Genomic DNA, 22106 nt, shown 5'->3' on the forward strand with positions numbered 1-22106 from the left:
GAGATTGCCCGAAAGAGTACTCAAAATGGGGCCTACAGCCCAAATTTCAGCCCATTTGGTTGAAAATTGGCTTGCCTTGAGCAGGAACAAGTTTAAATGGGAATTAACCCGTAAATCTTGAGCAATTGGGTACATTGCTCTGTACAAGTCTGTCGTTGAAATTTAACGACTTTTGCATACCATGGGGTCCAAGGGGATGGTCTGGGAAACAATTCCTCTGAAGGGTGCAAGATGATCCGAGGCCTCTAATCTTGCCTAGAAGCAGATTCATTCCGGCGTCGCCGAAATTCTCATGGTCCCAGCAAAATGTACAGGGATAAATCAAAGCACGCTAAGAAGGCTGCCTCGATCAGAGGATGCCACATGTCAATCAGCCACCACGTGGCAGGAGGGTTTCTCCAATTTTGGCTTTAAAGAGGTTATGTTGTCAATGTTATAACATTTTATTTAGTCAGTTATTTATGCAAAAACACTTTATAAACGTCAAATATCATTTTATACTCCAATTTCCACATACCCTCCTGCCACGTGGTGGCTGATTGACATGTGGCGTCCTCTGATCGAGGCAGCCTTCTTAGCGTGCTTTGATTTATCCCTGTACATTTTGCTGGGACCATGAGAATTTCGGCGACGCCGGAATGAATCTGCTTCTAGGCAAGATTAGAGGCCTCGGATTATCTTGCACCTTTCAGAGGAATTGTTTCCCAGACCATCCCCTTGGACCCCATGGTATGCAAAAGTCGTTAAATTTCAACGACAGACTTGTACAGAGCAATGTACCCAATTGCTCAAGTTTTACGGGTTAATTCCCATTTAAACTTGTTCCTGCTCAAGGCAAGCCAATTTTCAACCAAATGGGCTGAAATTTGGGCTGTAGGCCCCATTTTGAGCACTCTTTCGGGCAATCTCATATACTTTTTGATTTGAGCAATTTTAATTTTTTTGACCCAGGCTACTGCACACAGCATAACAATCATCGTTTCGTCATCCAACTACCTGTATTATTGAGGAAAATGTAGGATTTATAGATAGTAGGTATGGGACCGTCCAGAAACCACATGGACACTTTTTTTTTAATCTCAGACCCTATGGGTTATTGCAGATTCGAAAAGTACATTAAATTTCCCATAAAATAACATATATATCTTGATTTTTGACAGTTGATTTGCCAAAAACCGTTGAAAATTTAAAATTATTTTGTTTTATTTTTTGAGGCAGAATAGGTTTTTCGGAATTTTGAGTACGCCATTAAATGGAGCGTCCATCTATTTAACATAAAAGTCCATTGAACACCAAATTTCCAAATCATCACCATTTCAAAATGGAGGGTTTTAAAAAAACCTTCTTAAAAAGAACATTTTTTCAAATTTCCATGATCAATCCGTTTCTGTCTATATGACTACCGGTTCCTCACTATCGTGGCCTTGTGTTACCATAAGCTTCATCGTTGGTGATTCCGTGGACCAAATGTATCAACCAAACACCATTCAGGCTTTATTTTGCCGTACAGATTCCACTGTTATTCCGCGTTATAATGACGACTGTGAACTTGAACTGCCACATTTCCATCATTCCGGCCATCAACCAGCTGTGGCGTAGGAGGCAAGACATTCTCAACACGTTGGCCGGCAGAAACTTATTCTAATGCAGATTTGGCTACAAAAAAAAAACTTACGCATGTAACTTTTGCGAGCGGCTCGGTACAAACATTAAAGCAGCTTTTAAAAAGCACACACACGCAATAGCCCAATTAAATCCACCCCCTTGTACAATGGAGAGTTGAGAACAAAACTAGCGAATGAGAAAAAAAAGCAACTTGCTTTATGAAGGGGTGCCGTTTTGGTGGTCATGAAAATGCTGCAGGTTCAAGGTGCTACGCGCGTGATTGTAATTAGTTTTTTTCTTCTTTCCCGCCCAGTGGGTTTTCCTCGTGTGGTGTGCCCCTTTTTTAACTGCGAGGGGTCTGGCTGAGCCCAGCGTGTACTACTTGATATGGAGGTGAAATAAAGAAAATAAAATGTTGGAAATACAGCGAAACTTGTCCCAAGTTATTAAGCCGTGACGGCCACGAGGAAAGTATTCGGACAATTGTGGTACCATTTCTCAAGTATTTATGTCGTTCGGATAGATATGATTTGTTGGTACTATTTCGTAATAAAGAAAAAACATGTTTGAATTTTGGGGTGTTATATGTCCCTTTTGAGATCGAATCGAATCAAACTTCATCGGCTATATCTCAACTTTGAAACAAGCCAGGTGGTAAGCGAAAGCGCAAACAAAACACATCACGAAACGGCGACGGTTTAGCAAAAAAAAGTACCCTGCTCCGTCAACGAGAAAGTGAAACGCGCGTCCCGTCCTGAACTTCGCGCGTGTTTATTGTGATACTCTGTAGGCTGGCTGACTGCTCTTACATGATCACAACCAACTGGTTTGCTCCGGTTGACGAAAAGTAAAAGTTTGTCTTGTATTTTCTCTACGGCGAGTTAATTAGTTATTCGACAAATTGAAGCGGTATTAATAGATTTGTGGAAGGGACACAGTTTGAAAAAAATACAAAAAAATATCGCATTTTTTAAATTGCTCTGCTGCCAACTTGAACTTACTCAACCAAAGGCAAACACCAAAAGTTATATTACAGAAGTGCATGTTCCCATCCCACATGCTCAAACAAACAAGTCTGTAGGAGAGTCACTGCAGATATCCTGGCCTGACCACAATGTCCATACAAAACAACTTGTAATTAAATTTTATTATTTGTTCTTTGTGATTCGTGCCGAATGCAGGCAGGGCATTAGATTCCGCCACCAACTGACGGATGGGCAGACCGATCTGAAGTATTCCATCCATGTTTTATGTCGTTTATGACGAACGGCTCGTGCCACTTTTGTTCGCCATCACTGGATTATAGTCGATTCGTCTTCCTTAAGCTTCCGGATGATATCATCCCTGATGAATGGTACGGCATTATATTCGATACAATGGGAGAGTCCTTGCACCTCAGTATTGTTTGTTTGATAAATTATTGCCTTCAGCGTTGCAATCAAATGCCGGCTTTCGATTAATCAATATCGTGGAGTGAAATTTGATGATGCCACTGACTCAGAGGGGCAAAAATTATTCATTTTCTAAATGCTTGGTACGTAGCTTCGGTCGAGCGATAAACCGTATCGAAATAAATGAAGTGTCTATTTAACTTTTAATCAACTAGAGCGTTTATCCCATCGTTCTGCTCACCACCATTCTCGGAAGTAGCAACTAGCTCATTTTATTTCATTTTCATGCCACCTCAACGTCCCCGAGCCGCACTTTTACGAGGCAAGGCAATCAAGTTGAAACATCTTTGCTCCATTCCGAAGTGAGCCTATAAAAATGACGATAAAAAGTGGCGGCACACTCGCCTCACTCCAACGAAGACAGGCAGTTTAATGAAAGAAATAGAACACCCCATTCTTCGCGAGCTTAATCCACCCGTCATAGACCGCCGCCACCCTCCCCCCCTTTAGCGAAGGGATGTCCATCGGGATTGTATGAAGAGCGGTTTTACGATTAGTGTGCCTCACTGTTCAAACCACGGTCCTGGCATGGACAGACACAGCAGTGGTTGCATCGTCCGCCCCCTGGCACGACCCGGCCAACAGTCCGGCCAGACCAGGTGATGTGACTGACTGCACTTATGTAGAGTAGTAAACAAACATTTATCTCTGGCCGATCGTTCCGTTCCGTTTGTACTGCGTTGCCTTGCTCTTGACCGACGACCACCAATGGCGCGGTCGTGAAGCCGGGTGTGGAACTGTAAAGTCAGAGCAAAAATCCTTCCAGTGGGTCGCGGCCAACCAGCCAGCCACCAGAGCTGAACTGCCCCAGCGAGCGTGCGTCGTGCATTCATTACACGCATGGCTGGTCGCGAGAGTTCACTCACATTCACAATCTGAAATGGAAGCAAGCAAACTAGAGGAGTAAATATATTTTTTGGACTTGTTTCGTTAACAAACTTTGTTTAAGTTAGCTGCTACTTATAATATTCCAAGTAATTCGGAGTTCTTCCGAATATCAAACCAACCAGTTTCTTCCTGGCGCCTCTTTCTCTGTTCAGCCGGCACTCGACAGTAGCAATTTCAGACACTCCCATAGCAATGAGCGTCGAGTTCCTGGTTGTGCCCACCCGCCTGATTACGACAACTTGACCGCTAAAGTTCGACGTCTTTCAAATCCACGCGGTTGGCGCGACAAAAAAAACTCACTTTCATCTGAAACCGGTTCGCAATGACCTTACGGCGATGTTGTTTACTCGGTTCCAAGCCCCAGCCTCCCCGGGGAGCTGCCTTTGGATCGCACCCCCCCTAAGAGTTACTTTCATCCGTCAAGATTTTGCGATAGCCAGCTTAATTTGACTGTTTCATTTTGGACTCTACTGGCCGTCAGCAGTGCGTTGGACTAACTTCAATGTACAGTCCCAATAATGCTAATTCATCAATTCCAAGCCAAAGTGTGCTACAGATCATTTCGCAGAGATCAAGCATCAATTGACCTTCTTAATAGAGCTGAGGTTGTTTAGCCTGCAGCTCCGAAAAAAAATAACCGGCTAGTTCGAGGTCCAAGCACACGTGTTAAGAATGCATCCAACAGTGAACTGGCCGGATTATAAGCTAGTTTAGCTGAAGTGAGTCATTAGAAGTGCCACTGGTGCTGATCTCCATGGTTCAAGTTGTGCTTTTATCTCGAGCTTGGAATCGCACTAGCTCGCGTGATTGGTTCTCTTCGGTTTCAGAAGGCTTGTTCTATTAGCCCAATATCTGACATTCGCCTTGTACCAGAGAGCGCTTACCTAGAGTACCCCCCCGAAACCAATTACCGATCGCTAATTTTACAATTTAATTATAGCAACGACATGAGGCTTGGCTGAAGAGGAGTGGCCCTGCGGGGAAGTGACCACATGTGATCACGGTCGCTGCAGCCAGACAGTCGGCACAGTATGGAATTCCATTTCAGAACCACATTAGCACAATGATTCAAATGCAGGAACACCGCCTAAAATTTGCAGCTGGTCTTGAAGCAGAATATTTTATCCATGAAAAAGGGATGAAAAATTATGCAATTCACGTTAGTAGCAGTCGAATTCCAGCACACCTTTTGAGCACGCGTCAGTTATCTGCAGGACCTACGCCACCCCCGCGCACTGCTAAATTAGATTGCGAGAGTAAATTCAGCGCCCTCGCGGGAACCTTGAAATAGATCTCCGAGAGCAGTCCCGCGACGGCGACAGGCTCGGTTTGACAGGGCTGAATTGACGGATTGAAAAAGTCTGAACCGCATGATCGTAATTTCTTAACGACAAGGGCAGTAACATTTTTTAGTAATTGTTGCGAATACGCAAGTGTCGCACCCCTCGGACACTGCTGCTGACCCCTTTGTGCTTCGTTCAATTGTTTGTGCTCACAATCGGTGCCCGTGCTATCGCTCAGTCAAGAACAGAAGTAAATAACAGTTTGGGACGAGCGGTAGTGCAGACACCGAAGTTGTAAGTTTTGTGTTCTATTGTGAAATATGTGTTATTAATTGTTGTAATAAATTTACAGCTTTGTAGCGATCGACAAATTGAGTTGTTTTATTTGTCACGCTCACAATTCCGGTGTTCGTGCCCACATTCCGGCCGTTTCCAACAGTAATATTTTATTCGAAAAAATAATTAGTAAAACACCCTAAAAGTTTCTTTGATTTGGATCAAATTTCACAGGACCGTGGTGGTTCTAACCGAAATAGGGAAGTCAAAAAAATGTGTTTTCTACCATTTTCGCAGAAACCATTTTTTTAAGTGGATTAATTGTGCTTTCAATGACATTTTTTTAAACATTTTAAAAACATAGCTGAATACACTTACAGATCAAAACAACGTAGTATTTCCAAAAATGGTGAATATCCATAAACTGGTTTCCGATACAAGACTTTGTGAAAAAAATTATTGGAATTTGGGACATCAATTGAATATAAAGCACCATGCGTCTACAGCAAAATAAACTGAGAGCTAATTCTGATGGAGTAGCATGCCACTTTGAGTTCGATTGATAAGCCGAAACCCAATATTTTGCCTTCCTCGCTGAGGTAAGGCTAGAATCTTGCTCTAAAAATGAACTTTTTATTTAAAGCTTGAAACCCCACCTTATCGACTCACAGAATCGAAAACTGTGTTTTTTTTGTATGGACAATTGTCCACGAGGGGGGGGGGAGGTTGTCCACGTGGTTTAAGGATGGTCCCGCCACTCAGTTTTTTCACAACTGGCTGAACCGATTTTGACCAAACCAGTTGCATTCGACTTGGTTTAGGGTCCCAGGTTCTATTTAATTGTTTGAAGTTTCAATAAGTAGTTCAAAAGTAATGTATGAAAATGTTTTTCGCTAGTTGAACAAAATGGCAAGAAATCGCACCAAATTTTATCATGTTATATATCGTTGGTTAGGTAATCGAAAGACATTTCCAACGAGTCCAAAACATCAAAGATCTGGCAACCCTGCCTCGCGTTATGACCACCTAAGTGATATTGGTGTATTTTTTTGTAGCCAGATCTCACTTAAATGTATGTAAATAATGTCCGGTTAGGTAATCGAAATACCTTTCCAACGAATCCAAAATATTGAAAATCTGGCAACCCTGTCTTGAGTTTTGACCACTAAAGTGATATTTATGTACTTTGTTATTTTGGATCAAAGAAAAACATGATGAAATTTTGTGTCCAAACCCATCTTATTACCCATTGTTGGTAAAGAATGACGAAGGCATCAAACACATTGGTGGATTAAGTTAGTTTTTTTCAAAGGATCTTGTCTCAATCCTGTTAATGATAATCTTCTTTTCTGGATATGTTACGTATCTTACTTCACACCGTTCGTTCCAAGGGGACCATAGTTGATGCATCGTAAAATGGTTCTTGTTTTGCGCATTTACAATAACATAATGGGATTAAGTGATTGTTTATATTTATCAGAACAATTATCCACATGTGGGGAGAGGGGGGGGAGGAGAGTCTCAAGGTTCACGTGGTTCGTGGACAGACCCTGATCGAAATTTATACAAAAAAGAACAGCATGTATTAATTGATAACTTCGCTTTCCATTTTTCTGATCTTGACGGTTTAACCTAGATAAATTTAAAGCTTTTTTATAAACTTCAGCCCTGGCAGTTCCCAACTACCGCCTCCCAGACTCATAAATCTAACACTAATGAAATCACCGAGTAAACATGCAAACCCGTACAATGGATGCAAATTATAGACACAATTTTTTTTCGCAGTTTTCTCCTAACCGAGTACCCTGCCCTCAGACCTCGGGACAGGAACATTACGACCGGCAACTCCGCGCGTTTCGCTACGTTCTTTCGTCGCAACAGAATTGGGTGGGTTAGACAGGAGCATGCGCGAATAGTTTCAATTTATGTAGTGTATGGATTCTAATTTGCCACGCGCGCGCTCGCGCACCCCGCACACCGTCACCGACATTGGTCCATGTTGAGTTGATTCATGATCTGCGGCTGACCCAACTACACCAATCGGAGATCTCAACCCAACCGATACCGTTCACAATTGAAACAAAGTTACAGTCACCCAGTGGCCCGTTTTTAAAGGCTTGATGATTTGGTTTTCGGAGCTAGTGGAGCAGCGGACTGAAAATCCGACTCAATTGTCGTCACGGATTAACATGGGCGAAAGGTAGCACCTACAACCCACTACCGTTGAGTGATGCCTGCCATGAATGGAAATAATCAATTAGGGTTTCTGAAGTCTGATGTTGGCACCATGAAACCAAGTTGCGTGGTAACCGATGGTGATAAATGTTTGAATTATGCGAAATGCCACCGTTTGGAATACTGATGGATTGATTTATAAAAATGAAATTGAACTTTTTTTTTTTCAAATTTTACAGTTAATTTATAATTAACTATGATTAAAAAGACAGTATTAGCTTTTGGTAACAGGTGCCAAATAAGGGACATATCAATGAACCGTGATGTTTGTAGGGTCCCGAAAGGTTCAAGCTTCAACTTAGTTTTTTCTTCTTTATGTCATAATTTTCCATTTACATACACCTTCTAGGCACTCAACAGTTGCACTTCCCTTTGACACCTTGTCCACCTTTGAAAGAAAAAAATCCGGGGGGATGGACGGTGAAAGCCTGTCACTTTAACGTCATGTTGAACCGAAAGGCTCTCGCTTTAATTATATCATTCGCCTGAGGCTTGCAACAGTTGGCTCGCCACGAACGACCCTCCACGAGACACGGGGGACTAAATTGAACAAACACTGAGCAACGAGGCACAAAAAAAAGTGACATCCCTCAGACATACTGGGAAGGAGAAATCCGTTCACGAAACACTTGAGCTGTGTAATTGAGCGGTAATTAGTGTTTGAGCTACATCCCACTGCACACATTGCTCTGCCCGGCCGCCGACACCTGAGTCTGGTATAGGCAGAGGGGAACAAAAGGGAGAAAGGTGTGAAGTATACAGGCGGCGGCGGCGGCAGTCGGCCGTCCTCGTCTTCCGTTCACCAGCTGAACAATTGTTCAATCGTGATCCAATTTCAGCGCCCTTTTAAGATCCGGCACCCTTGAAAACGGCTCCGCGGAACAATTTGTAAAACAGGGGCCCCCAGATGGTGTGCATTGCCGATGAAGTTTACCGAGGGTGTGAATTAAGCTATTGATCTCGATTTAGCATTTTTGCCTTCCTCACCTTACTGAGGAAAGGCTATAAAATCACTCGAAAAATGAACTTCTTAATTCGACCTCGTAGACCCACCTTCACGTATACCTATCGACTCAGAATCATGTTCTGAGCAAATGTCTGTGTGGATGTGTGTAGGTGGGTGGACAAAAAAATTGTCACTCGATTATCTCCGGACTGGATGAACGGATTTTGACCGTATTAGTCTCATTCGATCCGTCTTAGGGTCCCATAGGTCTCTATTTAAAATCAGCATGTTTAGTTAAGTACTTCAAAAGTTATGCTAAAAAAACGATTTTGGCGTATGTCCGGAAAATTGTAAAAAGGGTGGTTTTTGCAAGAAACCCTACCATGTTATACATTTTCAGAAAGGTTTTAAAAAGACCTTTCCAATGAGCCCAAAACACTGAAGATCTGACAACCCTATCAAAAGTTATTAGCATTTAAGTGTTATTTATACACCTTTTGGAGGCCGGATCTCAGATATTTCAGTAAAAATGATGTCCGGGTCCATCATGCGACCCATCGTTAGTTAGATAATCAAAAGACCTTTCAAATGATTCTAAAACATCAAGGATCTGACAACCCTATAACAAGTTATTAGCACTTAAGTGTTATTTATACACTTTTAGGAGGCCGGATCTCAGATATTTCAGTAAAAATGATGTCCGGGTTCATCATGCGACCCATCGTTAGTTAGATAATTGAAAGACCTTTCAAATGAGCCTAAAACATCAAGGATCTGACAACCCTATAAAAAGTTATTGGCACTTAAGTGTTATTTATATACTTTCTGGAGGCCGGATCTGAGATATTGTGATATAAATATTGTCTGAATCTTCCATGTGAACTTTCGTTGGTTAGGTTGCCGATGAGCCAGAAAAATTGAAGGTCTGCGAACCCTATCAAAAGAAATCAGTAATAAAATTGATTTGTTAAACATGTTAAGGGAATGTTGCTTTTTTTACTGAATGTATTGACTTTATGAATGTGGGGAAGGCACCAACCACCTAAAGGTGGATTAAGTATCGTTTTTTTTCAAGCGTTGTTCAATATAAATCTATATACATGCATCAGGACTTTTTTTTTTTGCTCCATGATTAACTCTCAATATCCGAAAATGAACCTAAGGTGACCATCGAGCACACTCTTTACAGCATCCCGAGAGGACAAAAAACTGCGACGTTCGGCAAAAAACGTAATTGTTCGGAAATTAAGTATCTGGTTCAATCGAACAAAAAAAACGCCATACCGAGACAGAAATTGAAAAAGCAGCGGTAAATTGCGCTCCAAATAGCGGTCCCCACGGCCTGTCCGGTGCGAAGGTTGAAGGCACTTTTTGCCGCCATTCATTACTCACGCACCGTGTGGTTTGGCAATCGCCCGGATTTGAATACGCCTCGGTTCGGTGTGGCCACGCGATCGGTTCGGCAGCTGCTGTCGATTCGATGATGGGTGTTTGTTCGATCTGACAGCGCAATTTGGTGTACAAACGAGACCCTTGTTCTACGGGACGACGTCCGTTGAAGGCAGCAAAAAAAAAAGTCTTAACCATGTTGTGAAATATGACACCCAAAGCGACCACCAGGACAAAAACCCAATGGCCGCACTATGACCTCGTTAAATGTGCGATGGTTTTGTGCATAATTATTGCAAGGGAACAAAAAATCGAATTTGGTGACATTTGGCCCAAGCGAGTATTCTATCAGCCTGATCCCTTTTTGCCAACTCTGCATCGAAACGAAATCGAACGAAACAATCCGGAAGGCACTTGGTTGGTTTCCCTCTGGAAGGCGCTCAGTCTGTCGTACCCTACGCCAAGACAGATTAATCAATCGGATTGAACGAAAAAAAAGGCACGGCACTCTTCTCACCAAAAAGGGTCGTAAAGCTGGGCGACGTCCCATTTCTAAGCCCCCATGTAGGTATGTGCGAAATTGTTGCAGACTGATCGGATTTCGTCGCTTGCAGCCAAAACCCGTACCGTTCGTTATCTGATGAAGGGTGGCTGTCAATCAGTCCGCCAAAGTGTGCTAGGCAGCGAAAGGGAAAAAGATTTGCTAAGTGGTGAAAGATTTGAATAAAAATGTGGGAGGCTTGACGTGATTGGCACCAGCTTGGCAGGTTTAGTATTGTTACCACCGGGGAACATGACGGATTAGACACCGAACGAGATTAAAGCCCTTACGTTCCTGGAGAAACTGTTCGCAGGTATCAGTTACCATTTCAACGCACAATTTAACTGAAAATAATATGGGTTTGTACATTATACTTGCATTAATCATATACTAAATGCTGCATAGATACATAGATACATAGATCCTTAGCTATGACCTATTTGCAACTAATCGATTAAGCTGTGAGATTGCCTATTTCGCTATTTTTGGACCACCAACCTTGGCAATTTGTTATGCAACAATCTTCATTCATCGCTTCTTGAAATCGCAGCTGAGAACTAGTTTCACCATTCCGGTCTTATCGGACTTTTTTTCTAGCTGCATGCCCCGAGAAGACCAGCCAGATCATCAAACCGGGTCTGCAAGGAGTCTGAACTCGGAGCGTTTAATTTATGGCTGCTAGTTTTACTATCACTGGTAATGTGAAGACGGCAATTAAACGTAACTGTTTCTCTGTGCCCTCGATACCAGACACGGACCTTAACCAGAACAGATGCACACGCCAAATAGAAACCGTCGAATGTTAATAAGGGATGACATCTGCTGACACGATTCTGCGATGAACGCGTGGAACTAACAATATAAGGAAGTATTAATCATTCTGCATGACATTATTGTGAAGATGATTTAATATTTGATTCCGAATTTAACCATTGAAGTGCTCTGCATACTAGAGTAATGCAAGTTTGAACGTGTGCGCGCGGAGAAAAATTAGTTCCGAATATCGTGAACAAGCGTTCATGATACCACGAACAAAGTGTTCAAATGATACGTTTTTGAAAAACTGAATATGAAATATAAACACTGCTCGTGGTTCCAAACTTCGCATTTATCTCCATGAACTGGACCCATTAGTAGAATTATTTTCAAATATGAATGATATTTAGCCCGTATAAGCCTTTTTTCAAAAATGTCACTCTTCGATGTTTTGTTCAACATCAGAGACATGGCCAAATAAATCTAGTTTTATAACATTGACTGTTTAGAGCTTTCTGAAACTCTCTCTGTTTGAAAAGTTAAATTACTGAAAAATGTATAATACGCCTTCCAATAGTCTATCAAACATAGAAAACAAAACCCACTAATTCATCTCATCCTTCGATACTCACGACGAAATTCGTGCTGGACAACTTTTCATAATCACAACTCACCTTATCATGAAATTGAAATCAACGGAAGCGTTGTGGTGAACCACCCCCGCAGCTTTCAATTATCCGATTAGCAACGCGGTCAGTGATTTCGACCTCACAACGAAAGACCCCCACTACCACCCCTCCCCACCCAGCTATACTTCAATGCCCACGGGAGACAACTTTCCCGACCTCACGACCAGCGATTAGAGCCCGCTGAAACAAACAAAAAAGTGACCCCAAAAAGAGCATCATCCCGGGGGCATGAATCATTCCCAGCAGCAGCTCCCTAAATCCTCGTGCACGACTTTTGAACTTGAGCACTCTCCAGAGGTCTAATGGATGACCACTTTCTCTAAGCCACGTTGGTCGACAAAGGGATCGAATCGGTTTCGATTCAATCAACTACAATTATCAATCATGCTGAAAGATTTTGCAAACGTTAAATTTGGACAATACCACCAAAAGATCAAACGTGGAATGCTCGTTGACTACATCATAAATTTGGCTACATTTAAATGGAAGTCAGTTGTTGGAAACTGAAGAAAAAAACTTTAACATTTGATTTACCCCTTTTGCACGGAGAAAAATGAGTTCCGTAAATCGTGAATAAGCGTTCATGAAAATGGGAACCACGAACAATGTGTTCAAATGCCATAGTTTTTTAACACCCTTGACTAAATACACCCAAAACAAAAAACACCCAAAAAGCAAAAACTGTAAATTTGGTTTATTGCACCTTTTCAACAAAAAAAACTCGAGAATTGTTATTCTATGAAACAAGTATGTTGTGCCTTTAGGCTCATTTAGATATTTTAAGATTTTTAGATAAACCAAAAGAATAACATTTAAAAAAAAAAAAACAATCAAGAAGCTCCAAAGCAGAAATGGTGACCTTTCGATAAAAAGCAACATCAGTATTGGCCCCCGACAAGTCATCCAGTTTTATCGTCAAAGGCAGCAGGGACGTGCTCGAGCATAAAGGCTTTTCCCCGGCCTCGCTCCTCATCTTGGCCTGCTGGTTTTTGCGCGCTGTCTATAGAGAAAATTCGCTGTTTGTCCTTCTGTCTGTCGAGAGCATGGCATGCTGCCTTGTAACCACACCGTGGTCTTGGTCGCGGAAGGACAAATTATGATGCCTTATTAAAATCCTATTTAATTCTGGAGACATACCGCCGTGAGGGAATTTATTGCCTTTGCTTCGCACTTCCCTTGAATATTGTGCACTAGGGTGCCCGGAAAAATGTCTCAAAACCTCGCTCCATTGCTGAATATTGTTTCTTGGCCAAATCGGTCGACATTAACTCTTTAATATTCGAGGGTGAAGTTGATTTGGTTAAAATCAAACGATTTTTTCAACAAATGACGCTTTTTTCTATAAATATGAAATATACTGCTCTACACTTTGTCGATGGGATCTTAAATGTACATTTTTAAAAAATAACTCGCACTTGAGGAGCATAATCGAATTTCTCTGGGCACCCTAATGTGCACCGCACATGCTTTACGATAGAGTAGGTTCCGGTACGTTGTTGTATCCGTGGCGTGACAACGATAATTATCAATTAATTGGAAATGCAACAGAGATAAGTGAGAAAGATTTTGGCTTCCAGCGTGCAAATTGTGATCCGCTTAGTATAAATTTTCTATTTTATTTTTAATGTGAAAAGGAAAATATTTTAATAAAAAATATTATACTTATTTAAAAAAAAAACGTACGATGCAGTTGTGATGTAGTTGAACATATTTGTTGTTGGTTCTCAATTTTAGAAACGGGTGTCCACAATTATGTGATGTGATAACTTTGATGGTTTTCAACAAATTCACGCAATTTTCTGGATAGCTATAGAATTAGTTATTGTAATTTGTTTAATAAAAATCAACATTATAGCATCCCATGAATCGTAAATGTCGTCGTTAAAGGAGCTTTGCTCTGCAAATACATCCAACCGTTATTTACTTCGGCTTCAATCGTTCTCGTTGCCCTATAACAAACCATTTAATTAGTTCGTTGATGGAGGGATCACTTCGGTTTGTCACGGCTCTCAAGTTCAAGTATACGTATAAAAAGTTTCTTGAACACCACTCTGGAACATGACAGTCGCAGCCAACGTGGCTCAAGGACTTACACTTTTAATCACCGCAAGAATCTTCTACTGGTTGCATGACTTTAGCTACTGTGCGTGACGATAAATCCTAATTGAATACATGATACTTTTTGTACAGCTTCCAAAGGTTCTAGGTAATTTCATTGAAAATCTTCTTAACATAACTTATTCCACCACAACGTGAAAAAATAATTTTAGGTTGCGCTGATTACGTTCAAGTAATGGTTGTTTGACAATTTAGAGAGTTTTATTCAGGAACAGACAAACTACCTCATCACCTTCACTAGGGCTAACATTGTTTTAATAGGGTTCCTTCTCACGAAAATGACATTTCCCTTTCGTCAACATTGGGGAAAGACAAGATTCGACTTCCAGCGAACGGCTTGTAATAAAGGTTTATGATTATGTCTTTATTATTCAAAACCTAAATGGTCTACTACACGATCGTGCTGCTGATGATGATGAGGCTTCTCAGCGATTAAGGATGATGACAATGTTAAATAAACTTCACACTTTCCTCGATTGGCGCACGTTGTCGAAAAGGTCTGAGAAGCGTCCGTGCACGGAATCGGCGACTGTTGTTCGGAAGAGCCAACGAGATGAAGGCCCACCAATTTGGAGGTGATTGCGTATTTATAGCTCATGCACAGACAAGAGCACAATGGCGCCGGTAATGCAATCGACGAGATGCTATGTTAAAGATATTTTAAGCAATAAAATTGCACAATAATCAATCGCATTGGCTAGGTTTTGTGGATTAAATCGCGATAGAGATGTGTTATGTGCGTCACAGTCCTTTCTCTGGCCTAAACAAAGCAATATTTGGAAGAAAGGTTTTTGAGGCAAGTTTTAATCAAAGTATTTTTTATACTTAAAACGAGAAAAAATATGTTTCAAGACTGTACAAGAGAATAAAAATATTAGGAAATGAGTTTTAAAATATATAAAAAAAACAATACTAATTAACACCTAATGTAGACACAAGTCTTTGTAAAACTAATCTAAAAATGATATTCTCGTTGCATCAGATGATGACAACCCAGTCAAATAGGATCATCGTCGTTAGCTATCTCTCTTTATTTTCTTATCCTGGATATGCAACGCAGTCAGCGTTATAATCTAATCATTTCATTTTATTAATTGACCATAATTAAAAATTAATTGCTTCCATGGCATTCCCCTGAGTTTGGCACAGCTACCCAGGGTCGAGTGTCGGTTGGTGGGCCTACCTTCTGCTTCGAGGCGAAAGGTGGTCTCGTCCAGAATCACAGTAGAACCCGAGGGATTTCCCGGGAAGGTACCCAGATTCGCATCGCCCTCAATGGCAGCAATTCGTCGTCCTGACCGTCTTCAGAAAGAAGGGTCTTTGGTCTCGGTGGCTCGGAAAGTGGCGAGTGATTAATTCTGTTTTCACTCAAAATTGATTACCAACTCGAACGTGGCTTCTGTAAGCGCGCTTTCTGATCTCAAACCAGCAACAGAAGTGGTCTGGGGAAAACTGCAAGAAGGGGTGAGATCGACGAGACATGATTAGGATCTGATGGGTGCGGTCGGTTGGTGGGACTGCCGGTGTGGCGGATGTACACATAGGTGAGCTTCTGGAGTGATGAGAGTCCAAGAGCAGCTCCCTTTGCCCACCACATCCACCGACGACCATCGTAAAGGGTATTCATTGCATATCGCGTCGATGATAAATATATCATGACGAAGATGGATAATTGAATCAATAAATTCTGAGCTTGAACGATAGGCACTGCGTCTGCTTAATGAACTGCTGCCGGACAACACCAACTTGGTGTACGGCCTGGGAGAAACATAATTTCTAAATTATAGCTAATTTGCCGATGACTGTTTTGCATATTGAGCAGGATGGCAAATTCACGGTGGGTCAATTTCAAACATGATTGACTCGTTGTAGATGATGTTTTATTTTGCTATATCGTACGATGATAAGACAGATGAGAACAAAAAACAGCAAAACACAAGTCGAGCTACGAAAACAATAGATTCCATTATCTATGCTGTCATATTATTTGTTCTAATAAAGTGTTCTTCTCCTTTCTTACAGGAAATGCATGATTGAGCTCAACAGTCCTCGACGCCCCGTTTATCACCATTGCACATCCACCCGTGTCCACCACATTCGAGGGCGAAACAATTGTCCTGGAAAGCTGCACCCACCCGATTCCACCGTGTCGCAGTACAGGCCAGTTACGGACATATCACGCTTATCATCCCCATCACCACCACCACCCACGCTACCGAACGAAAATGTGATAGTGCCACAAGCGGCGAGCTTTAGCCAGCAGATCGCAAATTACTTCCTGCGCATTCGTCGTCGAACGACGCAAGTTGTTCACAGCCAGGACAGTCATCCTCACGTGCTTCCTCCCGAGCCGCAACCGCCGGAAGGGACCACCAACTGCTCCCCCGGAAGCATGGCCGCCACGGATGGTCAGATCATACTGGCCGCGTCCCGCTTCGGCGAGGCACAGCCAGTTTATCTGAAAGATTTCGCCAAGACCGATTTGCCCGCGGTGGGAAAGATCGTCAAAGGCCAGTACTACAATCTGGGCGTTCCGACCCTCTCGAATCCCTCTCTTCAAAGTACGGCTTTGTTTCTGAACGCTGGCAAAAAGTACCAAATTCTAGCCCAACCCATCAAGATCAAGGAAGGACGGAAGAGCACCAACGTTGGTCCAAAGGTTCTCATACCGGAGACGTACCCGGGCTTTTTCGAGCTACTCAGCGAAGATGGGCGTTCTACGCGTTGCATCGAATCTGTGCTGGAATTGTCGAAGCGACGGAACTTTCGCGTCCTGGTGCGTGAAACCGTTCGATGTAACCACAACAGTAAATCGCTGCACGCGGGCGAAATCCTCACCACGATCTCAGACAACGGCAAGTATCTGCAGTGCAAGACGTCCAAGGACGAAGTCGTCAATTTGCCATTAGAAGCCAAAGCCAAATTTTCACCTATTGCTAAAGAGGATAGTATTAGTGGTGTACATACAGTCAGCAATCTGTTGCAGAAACGAATGCCAGTAACTGTTAGGTAAGATATTTAGTGTTAACATATTTTTTGATATTGTAGTCTAATACGGTACCGTTTCATCAACAGGTTAGTTCACGGAACGGCACCTAAAGGATTAAAGCAACCGTTTGTCCCGGAGCTGCGTCTGCTGGGTTGCGTTGAAGTAGATCGAATATTTGCCCTCCCACTGCAAAAGGACATGGATTTGATTTCGGTGCCTTTGAACGCTAAAATAAAAATCCAACGTGCGAAGAATATGGACCAGTTGGATCATTTTATCGAGTATTCTCGATTTCTTGATAAGGCGCAACGTCTGCTGGTAGACGCCCGTGATCGGTTGCAAATTATCGATCTTAAGCTGGGTGAGAAGGAGAAGAAAGAAACCGCTAAGCATTCTAGCAACAAAAAGGTGTCATCAACCATTTCCGGCCTAACCGCCAATGGGTATGTTTTGACGAAAAGCAACAGCTGTGATTCGAGTCGTTATTCGCCGCCACCGTGCGGAGGCAGTCAGAATGGTTCGATTGCGGACGAGTACGACGAGATCGATCAGATCTACGACTACGTACGAGGTCTTGCGCCATTACCGAAAAACCTTAACAAATTTGAAGCGATTGTGGAGCCCGTATCAACGCCAAGTTTTACACCGGTGGCTACTCATCAACACAACCTCAAGACCGTTGAAAACATGAAAACTAATAGCAATAGCATCAACAACAATTACAGTCACTACGATACAGGCAACTATTCGAACATCATTAAACAAAACTGCAGCAGTATGATGAATGGCAACAGCTTGGAATCGACGAAGCATAGTGTCGTTACAGCGGCAGCTGCAGCGGCGGCAAACGCAGCCAACAACAACCACATTATGGTGCACAAGGAAGAGCACAAACCAATACCTCCGCCGATCGAGACGATTCCGGGCAAAAAGTTGCCTGAAAAGCGCCAACGACCGACGTTGCCGAAACTGTACTTCAAGAATAATCTCGGAGTGCACCAAAAAAGTCCCACATCCGCGGCGGTCAGTCCCATGGGAGGTCCCCCGTCCTGCCATCCTCCACACATCATTGGAACACCCAAGGAAATTGTGGTCGAGCCACAGAGTCCGTTGTTTCACATCAGGTATTATATGCTTCAAAAATGTTGAACGAGCTTAACAGCACCGCTCACATCACACTCCATTTGCAGATACAAGAGCCTTAGCTCACTACAGCTGGCCCAAGATTCACATCCGCCAACGCCGATCTCACCTTCCCCGAAAGGAACGCAGGAAAAGAACCACATGCTCTCGAAGTCCGCCAGCACAGGTCGCGAAGGAACGCTGGATTCATCTCGAAGTGGCGGCCGCACCTCCGGGGACTCAAAGCTACCCGAAAAAAAGACACGCCGGCTTAGTCGACCGCGCAGCCTTTCCAACCTGGTGTGGGACCTGCGTCCGCACAAGTCCGAAAAATCCAAAAAGAAGCTCTATTTGCATCAGTTTGACCGGCAGCAGGGTACACTGTATCTTTAAAAATTCCAGGTTGGATCGTTAAGCAATTGTCTCACAAATTGGTAATCGTTCTATGATGATCATTCAGTCAACAGCGGAAATAACTGATGCATCTTCTGTTTCAGCTACAAAGATTTCGTCAATAATTTTAGTCAGCAGCACGAACAACTCGAGCGACTCTAAAATGAAAAACCCAAGTTTAACTGCTTCCATTCCAGTGAATTTGCGCACGGAAACCTCTGCACACCTCTTCTTCATGTGATGTGAACCACCGTAGTGGATAAAATCGTAGATCATACTGACCTGTAATCCGGAAGTAGCCGACAAAATCAACAAAAAGTAGTTAACTAATCACTAGCTGTCCTTAGCACAAAACACGCAGAGTTAATACAAAGTCAACAACATATTGTAATTACTTATGTGTTCGATGTTTATACTGAGTTGCCTTTGGCATCGTGCTATGTTTAGTAGTGAGAACCAGTTTTGTTTACTTCAAGTAGATTAAAAAAAAAGTCATATCAAACGTTTTTAACACTGTCCACGTTAGCAATTGAAGGAGATTATTCATCCTCTAACAAGATTCTCATTCCGGTAGGAGTTAAATTGCTGATTACAAGAAATATATCATAGGCCAGAAAGAGAGAAAGAGACAGACAATGTTATCAATTTTCGGTTGATTCAAGGCATTATTGGAGGTGAGTGATGCTTGCTGCCGTGGGCTGAATGGAAAACAAGGAAGCAAAGAAAACTTACATTTTAGAAAGTCTATAGTTTTACTTTCGCCATTCGTCGTTAAGGCTGTGGTAATATTACTTAACACTACCGTATCACTAAAGAGATGTGAACAATATTAACGAAAATACACACTAAATCGTTGGTGATTCTTTGCCGACTGAATCGACTAAGTTTAAAGCAAAAAGACGTTATTTAACTAATTTTATCAACTCCAATCCAGAAAATATTGCGTTTAACCACTTGAAAAGTCTAAGTTCTTTTGCTTTTTGGTAAGCTTGAACGAGGGAACCTCCACCATTCTAGCTCAACCGGAAATCGACTCAACATGACTAAATAAATAATTCCATCTATGCTCAAATTTATTTAGTTTATCGTTGCAAATCACATCATACCTAAACTCAAAAAAACTAAAACATATTTTCGCACGTCCTTGAATTCTCTTGACAAGTCAAAATAATTGCTCCCCTCTTCTAAAATCCCAATTTCAGCTTGCTCAAAGCAGAAAGCAAATGAAATTTTCACTTTTCAAGAACACCAATTTTATTAGTCCGTACTCTTAACGTTAATCAAAATAAAAACTAGAGACATAACAAATCTAATTTCTAAGGTTTTACATGTTGAGAAATGCGTGAATCAATGAAGAAACAACAGTCAAAAATCTTTTTCCTCCCAATCATACACCGTATACGTTTCTCGTTAGTAATTTTCGTTTACAATCAATGCTTATTTAAAAATACAATTGACTAAATGGAATTAAAAATTCTCTGTATTAAAAGACAAAAACAAGTCACATGTTTGGATTGGTCATACAACCATGTAGAACAAAACAATTGTAGATGAAATTCTCAAATATCTTCCAAGTCTATTGAAACATATTTTATGAAATGAGAAGAAAATAAATTTAGAAAATGAAAATAAGAAATGTCGTTTTATTTTTTCCTAATCCCCTTCAAGTGCAATACAATTATTCACATTATTCCAAGTGGTTGAACAAATAAAACAAATCCATCAATTCTCAGCAAACATTATCTCCTTGGCGCGTTCGCAGAAATCCTGGTTCTCATCTGTGGCTTCCTCAGAAAGTCTTTAAGTAAAATAAGTTTAAAATCATTATGTGACCACATTCAAAAGGAAATACTACTTACAGAGCTTCAATCTGTGTTAACTTCTGGTAGTAGTAATCTCGCTCCATTTCAACTGTCTGCATTCTGACGGTTAAATCGTCCTTTTCCTGAGTCAGCGCATTGAATTGCTCTTTGAGGACGTTATTTGTTTCTGGAAATTTAACTTCATTTAATATATCAACTTAATTGTGTAACTTTTAACAAACCGCTTATCTTCAGTTTGCCCAACGCTGTCGTAGGCGTCGTTTTCTTTTCCACATTTCGTGTGATGCCTCCAGGCTTCGAAGCTGCTCCTCCCGCGATGTTTGTCCTCTGGCTGGGCTTCAGTGTATTTGGCGTTCCGTATCCCATCGGTGCGTGGTTTCGAGCATCCTGCGGGTCGTACTCCTTGCCGTCATAGTTTACGTCGAAGAACTTTTTAAACCACTGCACAAATTCAAAATTATCCTGAAAGCGTCCCTTGACTAGTCTGTCTATCGGGACGGCTTTGTCAATTTTCATCGCGACCAGCGTGTTTTGGAAAAGTTTCAAATTATTGATGAAATCGTGCTCAAGATTTGTGCAGTACTTAATTCGCTTCAATGGAACGCAACCCGGGAATAGAATGTCCATCATTTGACAATAGGCGGCGCCTAATTAATTAGGAGGGACAAATAATACCACGATGAGCATTTAGATAAAAGAAACACAATTGTTGAACTCACCAGTGCAAAGCTCTTCTATTTTTCTAAAGTCCGATAAAAGAGTACGATTGACCCATGCAAGAATTTCATTCCGCGACAGATTTTCCGTTGTACAACTGGTAAAATGAACATTTACTGCCATTGCTTAGAATCTTTGGAAAATTTTTAGTAAGCTATATAAAGGATCACACAAACTGCAGATAAACAATAGAACCACTGATGGTTAGATATATGGATAAGATGACAAAAGAAATTGTGCGAACAAGCCAAAAGGGTTGCTTCGTCCAACAAAAGCTTATGGAATTGCTGAACAAGTTCTTGAAATATTGAATAACACATGGGTGGATCCAATTTATCTTTTTGGCAGAAATTTTGTACATATAATCCTAAAATAGAAAAAAATATGAAAAAATAGTACAAAGTTGTCATTAGTAGTCATATTTTGATCATTTTCAAGTATCTCTTTTCAAATAACTTTTGGATCAAAACCGATTGGAAAATTGATTTTTAAAGTTTTTTTTATAGAATCAAGAGTCTATTTTTATAACGGCATGGGAACGCCTGGTTGATGAAGTAATTTCCAACTGCTTTCACAACAAGATGGCAGCCGAAACGCTTGTTGAAAAAGCTTCTTCGTCATTGAACTCGGTGCAACAAAAAAAAATCACGCTACAAAAGGAGATCCAGAACAACCGGCAGGTCTGATAGCATACTTCGTGAAAATAATTGAATTAAGTAGCGTACCGGATTTTACTGGAAATTCAAAAAAAATGGAAGAATTAATTAGGTTTTCGGGTACAAAATTTCTTTATTTATAATCCGACAGTGTTGCATGCAACACTTTGCTTTGTATCGTCCAGCAAGGCTGCAACAAAACAAATAAATGTCAGTCTGCTTTGATACA

General features: G+C 41.5%; 2 protein-coding genes across 4 annotated transcripts in view; one reads left to right on the plus strand and one right to left on the minus strand.

Annotated features, from left to right (window-relative positions):
• Positions 1–19022, plus strand: part of LOC120428682 (uncharacterized) — a 75668-nt gene extending 56646 nt beyond the window's left edge. For 2 of the 3 annotated variants that reach the window (XM_039593737.2, XM_052709470.1), the window contains 3 exons: positions 16200–17186; positions 17253–18290; positions 18357–19022. In XM_039593737.2, the coding sequence (XP_039449671.1) occupies positions 16207–17186; positions 17253–18290; positions 18357–18681 (2343 nt within the window). In that variant the 5' untranslated portion in view covers positions 16200–16206 and the 3' untranslated portion in view covers positions 18682–19022. The remainder of the gene's footprint in view (positions 1–16199; positions 17187–17252; positions 18291–18356) is intronic. The other variant, XM_039593738.2, reaches the window with a different exon arrangement.
• Positions 19023–20295: 1273 nt separating this feature from the next.
• LOC120428683 (microtubule-associated protein RP/EB family member 2-like) lies at positions 20296–21453 on the minus strand. The gene is made up of 4 exons (XM_039593741.2): positions 21224–21453; positions 20726–21151; positions 20541–20670; positions 20296–20479 (listed from the first exon to the last, which is right to left on the minus strand). The coding sequence occupies exons 1-4, from the start codon at positions 21342–21344 to the stop codon at positions 20404–20406; spliced, it is 753 nt and encodes a 250-aa protein (XP_039449675.1). The 5' UTR covers positions 21345–21453; the 3' UTR covers positions 20296–20403.
• Between the last annotated feature and the right edge of the window lie 653 nt (positions 21454–22106).

Source organism: Culex pipiens, chromosome 3 (assembly GCF_016801865.2).
Source record: "Culex pipiens pallens isolate TS chromosome 3, TS_CPP_V2, whole genome shotgun sequence".
Lineage (NCBI taxonomy): Eukaryota > Metazoa > Arthropoda > Insecta > Diptera > Culicidae > Culex > Culex pipiens.